Source organism: Ctenocephalides felis, unplaced genomic scaffold, assembly GCF_003426905.1.
Source record: "Ctenocephalides felis isolate EL2017-DRISC unplaced genomic scaffold, ASM342690v1 CF-g0.4_SCAFFOLD_01170, whole genome shotgun sequence".
Classification (NCBI taxonomy): Eukaryota; Metazoa; Arthropoda; class Insecta; order Siphonaptera; family Pulicidae; genus Ctenocephalides; species Ctenocephalides felis.
The window spans coordinates 28,296,722-28,317,053 of NW_020537324.1; the positions used below are offsets into that span (position 1 = coordinate 28,296,722).

The following is a 20,332-nucleotide window of genomic DNA, read 5'->3' on the forward strand; positions in this document are numbered from 1 at the left end:
TAATATATATATATATATATATATATATATATTAGGGTGGTCCTTAAAATGGTCATTTTCGAATTTCCTTGCTCCCAGGGGCTCAAATGGTTCCAAATAGATAAAAAACAATTCTCTGAAAGTTTTAGCTCTTAATATTAACGTTAGATAGAGCGCAATTCAATCAAAGTTTGTATGGAAAGAGCATGGCAAAATTTTTGAAAATTAAAAAAAATGTTTTAGGTTTAACTTAACGACAAATGAATGAGTTTTATTCATTCATTTGTTCACTAAATTACATCTAAAAAACATTTTTAAAATTTTTGAAATTTTTTCATGCTATCTCCATACAAAACTTTGATTGAATTGCGCTCTATCTAAACGTTAATATTAAGAGCTAAAACTTTCAGAGAATTGTTTTTTATCTATTTGGAACCATTTGAGCCCCTGGGAGCAAGGAAATTCGAAAATGACCATTTTAAGGTCCACCCTAATATATATATATATATATATATATATATATATATATATATTATATTATATTGTATATAATAGTGAAAAAAGATCCTTCTATTTTTAATTCGCCTATGCATATTTATTAAATAATATGAACTTTAAAATGGCAAATTACAAAACAGCTAACTACAATTATCCGAAATCTGAAATGTGAACTGACAATCATAATATTATAGTTAGATACAAGACACGTTGATAGCTCTTCAAAATTAAATTATATACAAAAGGATATTTATTTTGTTTTTGTCTAATATAAAAGCGTTCTCAAGCGGGTTATATAGTTTATTTAGATTATAAACTATCTTGGGTTTCGTGTTATGGTTTATAATTATGTTATCCATAAATTGTTGATGTGAACGCTGGACTCATAGATAATAAAACTTCAAAATTCCATATAAAATAAACAAAAGAAGTAACAAGTTTGAGATATTGTATTTATAAATAGGCATAGGTAATACGAATAAATGATCATTTTTGTTATTGCAACTTATTGACGCAAGAATTAATATGCAATCACTTTTTCTTGCTATTAATAGAAAACCTTTAGGATATAGATTTAAAAAATATATGCATAGCTCTTAATTTAGTTATTTATTGGTTTTAATTTAGAACTTTCGAGAAGGTCAAACTGAAATTTTGCTTTGCTCTGAAATTATTCCGGCGGCGGTGTATCCAGTTGTGTGAATATTTAGACTCGAGATTCCTGATTTAGTAACAATGATTTGGTATAAAAATCACAAGGGTCAAAGATTTAAAGAATTATTTAAAAAAATGATAATGTTATGATAAGAGTCATGTACTAACAGAGCAGAATTTCGTTTATTAACGCAAAAGGGGTTTAAAAAGTTGAATACAGATTCAGCAAATTTTCTGAGGTCACCATTCTTTTCGTTGTGTAAAATAATAGGATTTTTGGTATTGAAAGTATGATTTAAACTAATGGCATGTTCGGAAAACATTGTCTGAAAGATGAATACAGATTCAGCAAATTTTCTGAGGTCACCATTCTTTTCGTTGTGTAAAATAATAGGATTTTTGGTATTGAAAGTATGATTTAAACTAATGGCTTGTTCAGAAAACATTGTCTTATACTGATTTGGATTTTTAGAATTACAAATGTGTTTCATTCTCTGTCATTCTCTTGTAGATATATTGCGAAGTTTCGCCAATATATTAAATATATAATGAAAAGTATGGAAGCCTCTGAAAATATTTCTATTTATTCGTTTTCTTCTATTCTGACGATTGGCTGAAAATCAATATTCAAGATATGTCTCAACGTCAAACAAAAAATCTAATTATATATATATATATATATATATATATACTAGCAACCCGACGAACTCCGTTTCGCCACCAGATGGTTTCGTGAGAAAGATGAAGAAATTTACAACAGTAATGAATTTATTTCTATTACAAAAATGAAGTGTTTTTTAGTTGAACTTCTCTAAGTAAATGAAAGTGAATCCGCAAATTATCCGTTTCATTGTAGTGCTCTTTGGTAAACCACATTTTTTGTTTTTTGGTCTGACGTTAACACAAACAAAGCGGATGGTTTTCCAACTCGTGAACAGACAACGTATAACTGCCCATGTGAAAAACAATGATTTTCTAAATAATCTATTTGAAATTTATCCCGCAAACACTAAGCGATTGGCCTTGAGACTTGTTATTGCGAACTGGAAATTGCAATCGTTTGAAGTCAAACGGAAGACCAGTCGGAATCATTGGTATGTCACGAAATCGCCAGCAATTTTTGATTGAATGGTGAAATTCAGTGCGTGTATACATCATTATTCTTTGCGTCAAGAATTGCTCGTTGACTTAACCAAGCATAATTCTGATAATTCTCACTAATGTCATTACTCGAAGTTTTAATTACGGTGCGTGAAGTTCCAGTAGCTTGCATTAAGGCACGTTGCCATGCACAACTAATTTTCTTAGCTATAAACCTTGCGGAGCCCGAGACCTTTCCAACGAATGCAAAATTGTCGAAATGGGTTCGTGCGTTCTGGAGTTATTTCGTCAGGAAGGAAAACCCGACTTATTTTTATATATATAGAAGATTAAAGAAGAGTCAAATTGGGACTCAAAACTTTTTAATCTATTAAATTTATTTTAAGAAACATATTTTAGTTTTCATTCTATTTTATTATCTGAATGGATGTCTGTTAAGAAGTATTTTGTTTAATCAACATATTTATCACCATCTGAAAAATTATATATGTGTGTATGCTGCTCGTACGTCAGAATTAAAGCGAATGATTAGTAGGTTCGCAAGAAGTGAATGTAATATCGTAGTGAGTAACTAGCGCAGATCAAGAAATAAGCCACTTACGACTTTATCAAAGACAGGCGAGTTGTCGTTGATGTCTTCTATGTTGATGCGAATGACACACACGTCATCCAGGGGCGGCTTTCCGTTGTCGGTTGCGCGAACTGTCACATAAATCTCCTTCTCGCGGGCAGGCTCGTCTCGGTCGAATGACTGAAAAAAAAAGAGTTTGAATTAATAAAGAAATATAAAGATCTGGTATAATCAATCAATCTTTTACAAATACTTCATCAGGAATAAAATTATTACATACGATTCTAATTTAGAATTTCTAAAGCGAAAAGTAAACTACTTTGAACCCATTTTGCGTAGTGTCATCTAAGCTTAAATTAGGTACGAACCTCGGAATTCGAGATACCCAGCTGTAAGTCTGTAAATACTTGTATATTGACACCCTAAAGTTGTCTCAAAACCTACATATGGTAGGGTATAAATACCATATGTAGTTTTTGAGACAACTTCAGTGTGTCAATGTACAGATTTACAGCTAGGTATCTCGAATTCCGAGGTGACCTTACTATAATACTTTGAACCCATTTTGCGTAGTATCATCTAAGCCTAAATTAGGTACGAATCTCGGAATTCGAGATACCTAGCTGTAAATCTGTAAATACTTGTATATTGACACCCTAAAGTTGTCTCAAAACCTACAAATGGTAGGGTGCCAATACCATATGTAGTTTTTGAGCCAACTTCAGTGTGTCAATATACAGTATTTACATATTTACAGCTGGGTATCTCGAATTCCGAGGTGAATTTACTATAATGACTGGTTTTCTATGTAAGTAGTGCAAATAATACAAAATGATAAGATCTTAAATAAGCACAGTGTAAACTACGAAAATTTATTGTTATAAAATGTAAATGATAAGCATAATATAGCAAGGAGTTGTTTTGTTTTAAGGGTAATCTAGTCTATCAGAAGAAGCATGAATTTGATGCAATTTTTGAAAAATTTAAAAAAAGTTAAACAACTCTATATTTTGTTTGCAAATTATTGAATTGAATTATGTTTTAAGAACATAAAAAAATAAAAATTAAAAATAGTTTAAATTCTAGTTTAATAGAAATGAAGTTTTGATTCTAGAAGGTGATGAAATGGGGGCTCCCAGAAAATTGGCATCTGTACATACTAGAGATGGGTAACTCACTCCGGAGTTATCACTTCGATACAACTCCTCTCTCGGAGTGAATTCGAGTGGAGTTGTCTCACAGACTTTGTCATATCCGACTTCCCTAAATTGGTACTAAATCTGTTAACATGTGCAGATATTTGCTTGAGAATTTTTACTAATCCAAAGCTTTGGGTCGAAGGAAGTGGTCCTTTTCTCGTCTAACTGCCAGTTTTAGGACTTTCCAGGTATATAATGTCTCAAAATAATGATAATTTGTATTCTATATTCTATAAACGATATATTCTGTATACGATAATGTTTGCCCGTAAATGAGCTCTTTCAATGGTATACAACCAGTTAAAAAATATTTAGTACTATAACTTTTACACAATTATAATTTTATAATTGTGTAAAAGTAATAGTATGCTAATCAAACTAACTGATGTATAATTAATTCTCGAAAGGAAAATAATAAAAGAATGTGAGGTATTATTATTTTGTGAAAAATATTATACACAAAGATTTGTTCTTATTTCACATATAAGATTCACTGCATTATTTTCATATAAAAATAAACATATTCAAAGAGTTCTATATTTTCCCTTCAAAAATAATTACAAAATTGATTTTGATTTCCAAGTTTTTTGTCAATTTGAGATTTGTATGCATATTGAAATGTATAAAATAGTAATTATGATAAAAAATTAACAAAAATGTTTGAACTATTTGTAAACTATTTCCAAATTCTTAATAAATCCTTAGATATGTTAACAACACACTAGAGAACACATTTGCGTCAAGTATTATGTTTCAAAGTTGTCGGAGTTGTGAAGTTGTTAAGTGGATATAACTCCTCTCAGAAGCGGAGTCAAATCCAAACCGCTCCGGCTTTGGATATGATAAGCCCATCTCTAGTACATACCCACGATTTTGGCCCTCCAAATAAGGAAAAAATTTATGTATATAAAGTAATAATGTCGAACTACGGACTGAGTTAAAATACTTTTTCCACAAAATATCGACTTTCTAAAATAAAAATATTTTTTTCACATTTTTTTCTTATATTCTCGAATTTTTTAACAATAGTAAAAATCGGATTTTGGGTATGAGCGTAGTTCATACTGAAGAGAAGTCGATAAAGAAAATTCAAGTAAATTTGTAAAAATTTAGGAATCTGGGTATCGTATAGAAATAGACAGTTTAAAGAAAATACGTTTAAGGATTCGAGGCGGAAGAAAACAGAGAACGATTATCGTGGTCAAATAAATAAATCTCCAAAAATAATTTAAATTTTGAAAAATCCTCTTGCACACATATTCTTGAATAGTTAAACTTTGAATATATATATATATATATATATATATATATAGCAAGCAAAGATTTTTTTAAATTTCTAGACCAGAATACCGCCTTCTAAAAAAATCGTTTTTTTTATTTCATATTTTCAAAGTTTAACTGTCTAAGAATATGGGTACGAGAAGGTTTTTGAAAATTTGAATTATTTTCGGAGATATAGGCATTTTACTGACTCTCCATACTGGTTTGGCTTCACAAAAAACTTTAAATGCGTTTTTCTCAGAACCCACTTTTTCAGTACTGTTGACACGGTTTCTCGAGTTTTAATCGACCGATTCACTTGAAATGTTCAGAGAGCCTTGTTTATTGACCTATCTTTAGCCCGAACTAGGATTACCTTCAAATACATTTTTTTACTATTTTTAAAAAATTCGAGAAACTCAAAAAAACAGTAAAAAAACACTTTTTTTTCAAACAGTCGCCAATTTGTAAAAAAAATTTTTTTTACTCATAGCTCGTTCGGGCGATTGCGACATCATTGTAGATTAATAATCTTTTTATTTTTTGCATTTTCGATGGCTAGGAAGGCTGAAATCATGTCAAGACTGAGGTGCCAATTTTTTGAGACCACCCACTTTATCAGCTGCCAGTTTTTACAATTTTCAACGTTTTATTTTTTAATTTTTGTTTTGTATTTTAATGATATTAATAAACAAGTGGTAAAAAAGTGTATAGTAAAAACATTCATTGCTTTCTTTTACGACACTTTAAAAATGACCTAAAATACATCGATCTACACTAGAATACCCCCTTAAGGTGGTTTTTATATGACATTAGCAGCGCCACCTTTGATGAGAATCTTATAACTAACTTTTATAAATAAGTTTACTCTTCTATTATCTATGAATAAGTTATTGTAATAACTGAAGCGAATACATTTTCAAAAAGTGACTCACATGTCGTGTCGTGATATTGCCAGTTTGCGGGTCAATGTGAAACTTGAGACGTTCGCCAGGGGCCGCCACAAATGCATACTCAACGGAACCCCCGGCGTCGGGGGGATCCTTGTCCACGGCATGAACGGTCAATACTGGAGTCCCATATTCTTGTTCTTCTTTTACACTCGCGTGATATTGACCGCATCGTGTAAATACCGGTTTTCTATTATCACGAACCACCAGTTTGCTACTATCGCTCTGCAAAATTAAACATTATTAATAATTAGCTTTAAGCTTTAAATCTTGCAAATATTGGATAATAAATATGAATGAAAAAGGTTAATACAAATTAAAGGTTGAGTATATATCATTTTATCTTCATAATCATAGAAACATTAGTTGAGGTTTGCGATTGGCAAGCTTAAAAAATATTTTGACGCCAAACTAATAGTTTGGAAAACAGTATTTTGTACTATGTCAAAGAAAATTGAAGCGACGACATTGTCATCGAATTACTTTAATTATCTATAGTAAGTTATTAAAAAAGGCTATGATATATTATACGTATCCGCATTTTAAAATCATTAAATCAAACTTGTCGGTTATCAAACTTTTGTAATCAGTTCAAAATTATTTTATAAAATGGGCACAAAAAATATAAACTGGAGATAGAACTAAATTTCACAAAATATTTAGAGCATCCTGAAACGCTAAAGTAGAAATATATTCAAAACGTAAGGGCAATAAGAAGCCTACAATATATGGTGACTAAAAAATGACGAGTATTTTTACGGGGCCAGCCTATGCCTATAGTGTGTTAATTGAAATTGATTGAAATATTAGTGTTAAGGCGTAAAATTACACCTTACTGCTGCCTTTGCTGTTATCACTTTATAGAAAAATTAATTACCGCACTTTTAAATATTTGTGTACTCTGTAATTATTAGAAGAATAAAAAGCGACAATAGGCATAAACATAGAAAAATTTTATTAAATGATTGAGTAACTTGTGCGAACTAAATTTCTTAATATGTGTTTAGTCTCGCAACTTACTGAATACTAAATTTATAAACTTAAATATATAATATAAAAATGATTAAAACTGCCTAAGAAGGGGGAGTTCACAAATATACTAATATAACTATAAAATTAGAAAAATTTCTATAATCAGTTCAATACGGATGGTAGAAATAAACCTAGTCCAATTCTTTGGAAAGGTAAATGAATTTATAACCAAGATAAAATTTGATGCAATAATCAGTATCCCTTTATATTGAAAAAGAGATATTAATAATAAAACTAAAAAAATTACTAAAAATCCTTTGCTTCAAATTAATGTATTAGTGATTGAATCAATTTTAAGTGCTGTTTTTCTAACACCTTTTGATGATTTATCAACATTCGGAGTGGATCTGTTTAAAACTGGCTCTGAAATTGTGAATTTTACTTTGCTTAAAAGAACAGCATTAATATTAAACAGACTCTCTGTGGTAATATATGGAATACGTCATTTAATTAAAATATTGGCACGGTGGTCTGCTTCAAAAGAATCTGATAGTGTGGAAAAAGATAGTTTTCAAAGTGTACTAGCAGATCTTATACACGCTATAGAAAAGGTTTTTACTTCACTCATCAAATTAAAACGCAATTTATCAAGGCTTGCTTATTTGATGCACGATTTAATAGTTGAACTTTCTTCTTACACTTTGACAAATGAAATTAAGCAATCCTTACTGAATTGCTGATACCAAATACATAGCCTATGCGACTCTCATGCACTTCAATATTTGAATACTGTATCTAGTGTTGCTAATAGAGAAATATTCAAAAGTATTCATGAAACATATAATAAATTTCATATGTTCAAAGGTAAAATATAATTTGTATATACAATAAAGATAAAGATAACATGACAGATTTGAATTTACTTACAATTAGGCTATTTTAGAAATAATACTTAATATGCACTAATATACGGTGCCTACATAAAGTAAATAATATTGTAATTATATAAATATTTAAAACAAATTCTTAACAACAGTGATAATAAACATATTTCAAAAGAATCCTTAACAATTAGTATGGTTTACCTCGGTTTACAATCCTTCTCCCCTATCAAAATTCTTACTATGCCAATGGTTATGTTTGGGACAAAATCAAAAGCTAGCTACTAACTCCTATTTGAAAAAATGGCTAAATTTTCTACAAATAAGTAATAGCAATACGGTCAACGGATAAATTATATAAATTAGTTTAATCTATATAAAAATAAAAATCAAGTCTTAAAAGATGTGCTATTGTATAATCATGTCTTTTGAACGAATATGTTAAATTCTTGATGCAAATAAACAAATGACAAACTATTCATATCATGCAACTTGACTCTATCCATTGACAGAAAATTCCGTAACTAATTTATATTTAATTATTGATTCAACGTAAGTACTTTTATATCTAAATATATGTTTGCTTCAACTCAGCGCTTTATACATGTAAAATTCTAATCGATCCATTTTATATATAGAGCGTTCTTATCAATTTCATAGAACAAGCCGATCGATTTGAAAGGCAACGAGATGTTGATCGAGGATAAGCTTTGGTGTGACGCCAACAAGAGCCAGACTAAATGTTAAAACTGGAAAAACAATCGAATTGAAAACAAACTATGAAAATATTTTGCCGATTTTTACGGCAGTGTTATTGAAATGAAATTTGAAAAAATATTATGAACAATTTAATGATAAAAACATAGCACTTGATAATTTAAACAATTTTGGTAAAAACATAGCGATTAAATTTGTTATGACGTTTTAAAATTTAAATATTTTTTTTAAACATATTTCATTCCAAACAGTGCATGTTTACAATTGCTACTAATTTATAATGATATATCACGATATCTATCACAATCATCAATGCTTTTATATAAAAAACTGATTGTGAGTATGAATACTATTAAAAATAAAATGAATAAGCATTGAATAATAATAGATTGGAGAACAAGTTGAACGACAATGCTTGAAAAAATAGAGTAGGACGGGGCACAAAGGTCCAATTTGACTTTGAACAATTATATTGTGCAAACTAAGTCAATTATATCACATCAAATAACACTATTATTATAACAAATTATATCAAACGAACAACAATCTGACTATGTTCAGTAAAACTTCCAGCTAAATCATCATAGTCGAATCGTGTTTTTTTGCTGTTTTAGAAATTGTAGCCTGGTACAATGTCTCACTTTAGTTTTAAAGGGATTTTACAAAATAATAGCTACATTTCTCTACTATTGCAAAATATAAAATTCGTGGATCCATTTTTTACATAGATAACACTGTAAATAATCTTTTATTTGATATTTTGTCAGAAATATTCATTAGCAGTCTTGAAACGACTATTTGTTTAATTTATTTCTTATAAAATTGCTTTTAACTTAATTTACTTTTTTATTTGCTATTTTTATTTTCAACACTTTTGCTATGGTAAAGGTTCAGTTGGTCCTTTTCACGCCACCCAGGTGTAGCTTTTATAGATGTTGAAAAATTGTTGAATCTAAATGAGATAATAATTAAATAATGTATACTTAAAAATTATATTATGGTCTCGTAAACTAAACAATAGTGCTCAAAACCAAACCAGAATATTATGACAGCAACGTCTTGATAGCAGGTTATACATCTTTTTACCTCTACTATCAAATATTGTTGTTAAAAAATTCTTAACTTACTGGTTTTTGAAAGATTAGTGGTGGACCTTTTAACCAGCGGACCTTTAAGGCCCGCTCTACCCTACATCTCCGAAGAACTTATTTTCAGATGAACTTCTAAGTAAACATAGCTAGCCCACTTTTTATCTATTCACTCTAAAGAACCATTTTTGTTTAAATTTGTTTAAATTTATTTAAATATATATGTTTATAGATAACAATTCTTACTTCGAAATAGAAAATATGCGCAGGAAAAATAAAATAATTCAAACGCATATCAAACAATATTGACTATCATTTTTCAATATCTAATAATATATACAAGCTTTCCGTCTAATAACGATAAAGCACGATAAGTCAACTAGATATTGTGATACGAATTTGATATAGAAACCCTATAGAAATATGTGATGGACTTTTATTCAATTAGTCACGCATATGATTTGATGTTTGAGAGCACGTCTACTTACTAAATATGGTTTCATGCCTTTTGTACTTTTTTAGATTAGTTAATGCATTAGTCAAAGTCGATCGTAGCTTTAAATATGATCTATTCACGCTTTAAAATTATGACAAGGTAATAAAGATTTAGTTACGTTAAACACTAATAAGGTATTATAGTAAATACTTTCACATTTCAAATTGTTATTATTAAAGAAGACAAATATGTAATTGTACACGAATAGTTGAATAGTTGAAAATGGTATCACTTTAACCACAAATATTTTTGGAAATTAATTCCATGCTATTTTGATATATTTTGAAAATTTGTCCATATAAAATTCATATAATAAACTAATTTCCAAACTTTACTATAAGTAATTTTATTTCTAACACCTACACCCCGTTTTACGCGGTACTCGTTTCACACGTTATCGATCTTATACGGTTTTCGAAAATAATGTTTTTTAAACAAAATTTATTAATTTTGCATTTACACAAAATTATAAATATTAAACTATAATTTGCTTTTTCTGCAATAATATTTTCATTGATTAACTGTCAAAATACAACAAATACATAGTTCTGCAAAATGTATGTTACAGTTACTATTATTATTAGTCTTGGCAAGACTCTGAAATAATATGTATTATTATCGATTACTGCTTGCTTATGAATAAAGAAATAAATAAATAAAGTTTATGTCTATGATGAAAATATGTAGATAAGATGAAAAATCCCTGTTTTATGATCAAAATTAAATTTTATGTGTGTGCATGCTAGTTCGTTTAAAGTACCAAAGCAAAGAGCATAGTTGTTTTTAAACTTTGTTCTTAATTAGTGTTTATATATAATTAATTGCAAAATGAATTCCTAATTCTACTTTTTATCTAAATTCAATATTTAAATTAGTTTTTTTTATATTTTTAACTTCCCGAAGAAGTTTATGTTTTCATCAAAAAATCCGAATTGCTAATTTTATGTTTTCTCGACGTTTCAAGCCATTCTGAATCAAATGAGACCAATTTTGGAAAAAGTATGTGTGTGTATATGTGAACAGATTTTTTGCCGTAAATCAATGTTTTCTCGAAAACGGCTGGACCGATTTCAAACATTTAAAAGCCACTCGATGTATCTCGATGACTATTGTTTGTCAGTTTTGTGCGATGATTGGCCAAGCCGTTTCTTTATAAATCGCAGAAAAGTGAAAAAATTTTCGTCTACGTTTTAGGCCTCAATTCTGAATCGATTTAGAAAATATAAAAACCGTTCGAAAGATATTGGGAATCGTGCTGATTAGTTTTTGGTAGAGATCGGCCGGGCCGTTTTCTTGTAATAAAGTTTAAAAAAAAATTCGACGATTTTTATGATTATTTTTTTGACGGTAGATACCATAGTCTTGTAGATCATACTAAAATATTACGGCCCTACGACAACTGGTTTAGCTTTAAAAATTCGTCAAAGTTTGCAAAAATTAGTATGGTCTTTTTGACATTTGTCAAAATTAGAACTTTCATAGACGTTTACTCAAAAACGCCTGAACCGATTTCAAATATTTAAAAAGCATTCGATGTATCTCGATGAGGGTTATCGTTTCTCAGTTTTGTGCGATGATCGGCCGAGCCGTTTCTTTGTAATTTGGAAAAAAGTGTTAAACCTGTCGTCCACATTTAAGCTCATACTACCAAACCGATTTTAAAAAATCAAAAACTGTTCGAAAGATATTAGTTTGGGAATGATACTGATTAGTTTTAGGTAAAAATCTACCGAGCCGTTTTCTTGTAATTAACTGTTTGAAAAAAAAATTAAGCCGATTTTCATAGAACTTTTTTTGGCGATATCATGGTCTTATAGAACTTACTAAAATATTACGGCCTTACGACAAGTAGTTTAATTTTAAAAATGTATCAAAGTTTGAGAAAATGAGTAGTTTTTTTTTACGGAAAATGGTTCAATTATAAAAATTATTGATTCTTCAAAATTTGCCTTAAGAAAATACTTTGTGATCGTGCGTTCGTTTTCAATGATGGGTAATAAATCTACTCGGAATACTTATAATCACTCATAAATTAATTTATTTTTTATTAATTAAGTCGATTATTTACACATTTCGGGAAGTTCATGTAACTTGCCTCAAGGCAAAATACCAATACCAACTAGTTTTATTATTGTAATAAATTAATATTCTTTATTTATTAAATGTGTTTGATGATAAATATATTAATATTTATTTTTCGTAGAATATGTTTGTTACTCAATATATTAAAAACAAATTATTACAAATTATTTGTTGTTATTGTTATTCATAATTTTAAGACAAAAAAAATAGATAGAGTTCCTGGTCCAAATAAACTTATCAAAGTGCGGCAAGTGGTTAAAATTGTGATAATTAATTAAAGTTGGCGCGCTTTTAAAAACTCTGTATTAGACTCGTGTTCGTTTTTTCTAATTAATGTGCAATATTTCAACCATTTGTCCAAATAACTAACATTTAAAAGAAATTGTAAGAAATTAAATAATTTTCAATAGTTTCTCAAATTAAAATGCTCTACATCGACTCGGTATACTTTTAAATCACTCATGTATTATATATTTATTTCTTTTTGATTAAGTCGTTTACTTACAGATTAAAACCTCAATTTAACGTTTAATTTTCCAAGTTTATATACAATTTTTCGTATTTCTTTCTAAACGCAAAATGATTTCGCAATCAATACGCATATAATTTTATGAAGATTTTCCAAATTTTCTTAAATTTTAAGTGTCCTACACCGCCGTTTGACTATATTATTCTAATTAAAAATTGAAGGTATATAGGTACATAAAATATGGGTAATGACAGAATATATAAATAAAATCACAATGAAGTAATTTCAATGTTGAATTAGTAGTCTACCTAAGGCCCAAAATCAGCTCAGGGGGGGTCATGTATCCCGTGGCCCCCCGTGGATCCACTACTGTTTTATAGTGATTTTTGTTTAGTAGGGTTTATTAATATAAAAGTGAATTTGTTGATTTGCACTTTTTCATTGAATCTATCCTCCGTGTAAAGGGAGTGATATGTGTAATTAAAGCTTATACTCAAATAAAGAATGCATTACCTTAAAATTTTAATTCAAAAGTCTAAATTACTTCTAAGAATTGCCGTTATCTGAATAAATTTAGGAAGTCATTTTTCTACTAGCAAAAGTTAGCACTACAAAGTAACAACAACTTTGAATCTTAAAGTTGTAATTGATGTAATGTTATACAAAGTTATAGTTAACTCTATATTATTAAATCACATGCGCTGCTTTTTGAATTGACAATAAGAATTTAAAATCTACAATTAAAAAAAGCATAACATCAGATTCCTGTGCTATCTGAAAGTAAAATATGGAAGAAATGTTGATAAAACAATGTGCCTTATCACAAATAACCAAAAACATACAATAAAATGTCAAAATAATACATCATATATCTATGTCCTATTACAAACATAAATTTCCAATACTCACAGATAAAGTGTCTATTCTTGTTTGTCTAATGGTCCGCAGTCGTGGTTTATGCCATATATTGTAACTGTCATAATCTGTAAATAATAATTAATTTTTGATTAAATATTGATAAAAATTTGATTAATATTAGTAGTCATAATTTAAGGATAATTTGGAAACATTTTATGATAGTGTTAAATTTATAAGCTTGCATCATGACTGATAGGACTTAAATGATAACTTGGTAGTATGGTTTTAAATTCTTATAGATATAAGTAAAAGCTTTTACAATTATACGTATAATCTTATTAAATACGTGTAAGATGTCTGCTAATAGTTGAATTTGTAAAATAGCTTATATTTAAAAACCTATTAGAATATTTAAATAATTTTACTTTTAGTAAATTTATGGTATATTCCAATGTTTGGAATTAAATTTTACTATTACAGATTTAGTTTAGACATTTTAATTATTCATATTATCATCTAATGTATCTTAATGTACCTTGATTTTGCAAATTAGCTTATATTTAAAAAAGCTGTTAGAATATTTAAATAAGTTTATTTTTAGTATGTTTATAGTATATTTATGTTCGGAATTGAATTTTACTATGATAGATATATTTTAGACATTTTAATTATTTATATTATTATCTCATAAATCACAAGTATCACTTCTAGGTAAATGGGTTTCCTTTCTTATTATTTAAAAATAGTAACATTTCGGTTGCATAGAGCAAAGTTCAGTTTTGATGTGCGTTAATAAATTAACAAACAACCGCTAAAAATAAACAAAATCATTATATTTCTATAAATAATTTTACGAAACAATATGCAAATGTGAAACGCACATTCAGTTTGAAAATAGAAACGATTAGAATAAATAATTTTCAAATAGAATTCATTTCAAATATCAAAGCAAATAGCTCTTTCTGGGGTTTACTGCATTAAATTAAAAATCATCCCTATGAAAGAAATTGTAATAACATTCATCACATAGGGATATATTAACAGTTGGTCTTCTAAAAGCCACGTTGTTAAGAAAACATTCATGAAAACGACTTTCAAATAAATATATAAACTAGTGGTGCCTCGCATTCTGTCCTAAGGCAAATTACTGAAATTTTCTGATAATGCAACATTCGAGAAAAAATCTACAATCAATAAAAACTATAGTGGGGTGCATGGCATCGTGCCTTAAAGCAACTTGCTGGAACTTCCCGTACCGTAATTAAAGATCATGGTACAAAACCCCAAAAAATTTACACAAAATGAGTACTCATTATTAAAATCTCTATAAAAATAGCTGATAATTTGATGTACATATGTCCAATGAACATTTTTACCACCAAATGACATCTTTTTTAACTTATTTTTACTGAGAGTCCATAACCGCTGAGCCTGCCTTCCCAAAAATTTAATCAGCTCTTCATCTTATCAATACAAGTAAAATCTTTTTTGAATTATTAAAATCGGACGCTCCGTTCTTTTAAAAACTGAGTTACCGTTTTTGGCACTTTTTGCCCCGTATCTTCGTAACGGCTAGACCTGCCTTTGCCAAAAACTAATCAGCACGTCTCCTTATCAATACGAATCAAATGTTTTTTGAATTATTCAAATCTGTTGATCGGTATTCCGGAAATCGTCGACAAAAATTTGTATCCGCGCACACACACACACACACACACATATACATAAATCAATTTTTTTTCTAAGGTATGCCAAAATGTTCAAAAACCTTTGAAACGAAAAGATATGAACATTTTCATTTTCTATTTTTTTGCGATTACTATAACTTACCCTACGTGAGGTTAAAAAAAATTGATTAAAGCTTATTAACAATTGTTTTTAATATTTTTAAATGTATTATTATATTTACTGTAAGTTTCCTAATTCGTATTTTATAGACAAAATATAAAAGCTTATAAATCAGGCAAAGAACGCTATTGTAATTCTAAACGTTATAATTCTTGGTTCAAAAAAATGGAAACAAAATTTTTACTCATTATTAAAATCTGTATGAAATGCCTGATAAATCTATGTGCTAGGTAATTTTTGAAACTTTTTTCCTACGTGTCCGAAACTGCTGGACCTGCCTTTGAACTAATAAGCATATCTTCCATTAATAGGAATTAATAGGATTTTTGAATCATCCAAATCGGCTGATATGTGCTCTCAAAATCGTAAACGAAAAATTGTATCCAAACATACAAATACCAAGGAAACATATGAAAAAAAAATTCATTTTCGATTTTAATGAGAGACTCTACAAGAAGTTAAAAATCAAATCAACTTCAACATAGTCACAAAATCATCATGTAGTTATTAGTGTAATATCCAACATCGAATCGATCACCAATAGGTGACCTTTCGACCTTTTTCCCTTTATTTAATAAACCATCAAAATTACTGAATGTTGTATAAGAACGACAGATTGTAATTCACAAATGTAATTAAAAAAAAAGTTATTAGTGTCAGTGTTGATTTTGCCAGATTTTAGTATATGTTTTTTTAAATATAAACGTATAAATCATTGTATGTTATATTATATATATTTTTGCAAAATAATGTTTCAATATTTCCGAATAAAATTATTAAATTTGCACATTTTTTATTAATGCTCTATTATTCCTTTATTCAACATAAAAATTATTTAACTGCATCAGATTGAGTATAATTCAGTACATAAAATTATCTTCGTTCATATGACCCCCTATCTTCTCGATAAGTTCTCTCCAGGATAAAAACACGACAAATAAAGAATATGTAGATATGATCCTACGTGTGTTACAAGAAGCTAAATAATAATTGAATCTCATGAGTTCGTTCACTCATGCAGTGCTGCGATAACCGAACAATAATAACGATTATTACAACTTGGCTCCAACGATTGATTTATATTATCTGTAACAAATGCTGCATGAACTTTACTTTTCGTCGTACATTGTCTTGGAGCAAATAGTAAAAGAATATATCGTTATACTTTATACCTTCTACCTTTCGAAGTAGATGAAAGTAAATCTATTTTAGTGCATATGATTATAATATTGGATTCATTGAATTGCAAATGGATAATAAAATAATTTCTTGTAATAATTGGAAATTTAAAATTACATGTTGTTTATTTAAATATTATTAGTTCAAATTAGTTTTGCTTTTGAAATATATTTGTATAATGACATTCATTAAAAGAGTGTTGTAACAAAGCTTTGTATTAAGTAGACCTAAAAAAACTAATCTGATTTTTTATTATATTTTGAAAATTCTGAACTTTTTTTCAAAGCAACTCAGAAATATCGAAGCGCGCAAGCGCCGCGTCCTAGTCTGACGGATAAACCTTGATTCGGAATCCATAGAAATGTAAACAAAATTTGTACTTAAAATCTCTATAAAATATCTGATAAATTGAAGTGCATGAGCACATGCAATATGCATATGTTTAATGATCATTTTTGACCCCCAAATGGCATTTCCTTACATTTTTTATTAGACCTCCGAAACCGCCTTTTTAAAAATTCAGTTCTGTTCAATTCAGTTCTTTATTTCGTCAATACAAATAAAATGTCTTTTGAATCATACAATTGCCACTGTTGGCACTTTTTGACAATCAAATTGTCGACGAAAACTTGTATCCGCACACACACATACATCCATCCATTTTTTCTAAGGTATGCCAAAATGTTCAGAAGCCTCTGAACGTAAAGATATATAAAAATTTTCATTTTCGATTTTTTTATCTCATCATAACTAACAATTATTACAGTTATTGTTAAAAAACAAACCCTGTCAATTATTTGCTGGCACGCGTTTACTTTTATAAATTCAATTGATCATAACTTGTATTTTCACTATATTTTATTAATTTAATTTTTAATGTCAGTAGATTATGACAAATAGCATGAAAAGCGCTAGTACTTAACTTATATAAAATATTGCTAGCTATAAAAATAAACTTCCAAACTAAAATTTAAAATTAGCAACTTCGTCTTCAATCACATCGGTGATCGCGTATATAGCTGATTTATTTAAAACTATTACATTATTTATATATATATATATATATATATATATATATATATATATAGGTATATAATATGTATTACGTATATATGACGGGAAATGTTTACTGGTCAATCAAGGTTAACAGAAATTCCATTCAATGCATGTAAATTAAATGCAGTTTATATATTTGCCGCATTATCGATTATTTTAACATTTTAATATCAACGTACTAAAGTATTCTTTTTCTAGATGTATAGATATTATAATTTTACTCTTGTCAATTATACAATCAAAATACGTACGAATCCTGTGAATAAGCAAATCAAGTGGTGATATTGGCAAAAGTTTATATTGATTATATCGTTCATTTCTTTTTATTTTAGCTATTGTTACAGAAACATGGTTGTACTAGAATATCAGTATTTTTTTTTAGTGAAACAAAAATATATTTTCAAGTTTTTAAAGTTCATATCAATCTAAGTGCTTATCATTTGCGCATACAATTGTCAATTTTTTTAATGAAAATATAAGTCATTAGAATGAAGTTCTAATAGTAAATACTTCAAATTAGAGATGGGCTTATCATTTCCAAAGCCGGATCGGTTAGGATTTGACTCCGCTTCAGAGAGGAGTTATATCCACTTAACAACTCCACAACTCCGACGACTTTGATAATACTTGACACAAATGTGTTCACTAGTGTTTTGTTCACATATCTGAGGATTTATTAAGACTTTGAAAATAGTTTCAAGCATTTTTGTTCATTTTATTATAATAATTACTCTTTTATGCATTTCAATATCCATACAAATCTCAAATTGACAAAAAATTTGGGAATCAAAATCAATATTGTAATTATTTTTGAAGAGAAATTATAGAATTGATTGAATATGTTTATTTTTATATGAAAATAATGCAGTGAACCTTATATATGAAATATGAACAAATCTTTGTGTATAATATTTTTCACAAAATAATAATACCTCACATTCTTTTATTATTTCCTTTTCAAGAATTAATTAAACATCGGGTAGTTTGATTAGCATACTATTACTTTTACACAATTATAAAATTATAATTGTGTAAGAGTTATCATATAATACCATTGAAAGAGCTCATTTACGAACAAACATTATAGTATACAGAATATAGAATATAAAATAGCATTATTTCGAGACATTATATACCTGGAAAGTCCTAAAATTGGCTGTGAGACGAGAAAACGGCCACTTTTTTCGACCCAAATCTTTGTATTAGTAAAAAATCTCAAGCAAATATCTGCACATGTTAACAGATTTAGTATCAGTTTAGAGAAGTCGGATATAACAAATCCTGTGAGACAAATCCACCCGGATTCACTCCGAGGGAGGAGTTGTATCGGAGTGATAACTCCGGAGTGAGTTACCCATCTCTACTTCAAATATATAACAACTGAGTAAAAGGTCCTAACCTGAACAATATTGGGATAATTTGGTGGACAATCAAAATCACTTTTTTAATTTTGAAAGAAAATTAAGTAATTATAGATTTAGAAGAGAGCTAGCTTGGATAAATTTATTATCATGTTTACTTATTATTGTTATTAATATTGTTTATTAAAACAAAATGGCGTATTGCAGAATATTGTTTAAAAAAACGCTGAGACTCTAATTAATAACGTTGAGTCTTCTTACTATAATAAGTCATTCAATATAAGGGTATTAAAAATTGAAAAAACTCAAAACTGTTCCAAAGCCAGATCGCGGTGCGTTAGTCATTCAATATTTCGCCGTTTTTAATATTTTGAGAGAATAATAAATAAATTTAGATTTAGAAGTTATAATGGGCCTCTAGAGCTAACTTAGATAAATTATCAACTTATTGCTTACTCTGAAGATATTTTTTATTAAATCAAAATTGCGTATTGCAGAATAATTTTGTACCCATAAAATATTGTATAAAGAAATTTTATACGCAGAATCACTAGAATTTAATTATGTTGAGTCACTCTTACTACTAAGTCTTATTCAGCATGAGGGTATTAAAGATTGAGAAAACTCAAAACTGTTCCAAAGCCAGATCGCGGTGCATTAGTCACTCGACACCTACGACGCGGCCATCTTGAGGAATTTAAATACCGTCAACGCGATAAACGCACGACCGAGACGTTCAGACACGTGGGTTCGTTCGTCTGGAGTTTGTTCACCGTTCATACCAGTTGTAAAGAAATGGTAATTTATTTAAAATTTAAAGCAAACGAGTTTATTTTTCCTATACATAAACAACAGTAATGTTTAGCGTGCTGTCCATTTTCAAAAGAAAGCAACTAAGCGACCTTAGAAGAACTATATTAGAAATTAGATATTGAGCCTCTAAATAAAAAAAAACTTTAAAAATCTATTGAAGAAATAAATAGTGCTGCATGGTATCGTGCATTAAGGCAAATTGCTGGAACTTTCCGTACCGAAAATGGAAATTTTTAATTAAGCTTTTAAGTTGTCGCAATATAACGGATAAGCATGGGTACGGAACCCATAGATTTTTTT

General features: G+C 28.6%; 1 protein-coding gene across 1 annotated transcript in view; it reads right to left on the bottom strand.

The window, feature by feature from the left end:
- LOC113367041 (DE-cadherin-like) overlaps positions 1–19,999 on the bottom strand; it is a gene marked incomplete at its 3' end in the record, with an annotated part of 48,691 nt that extends 28,692 nt beyond the window's left edge. Inside the window, 3 exon segments of the mRNA XM_026608671.1 lie at positions 2,809–2,983; positions 6,198–6,437; positions 19,925–19,999. Coding sequence (XP_026464456.1) covers positions 2,809–2,983; positions 6,198–6,437; positions 19,925–19,999 — 490 coding nt within the window.
- Positions 20,000–20,332: the final 333 nt, after the last annotated feature.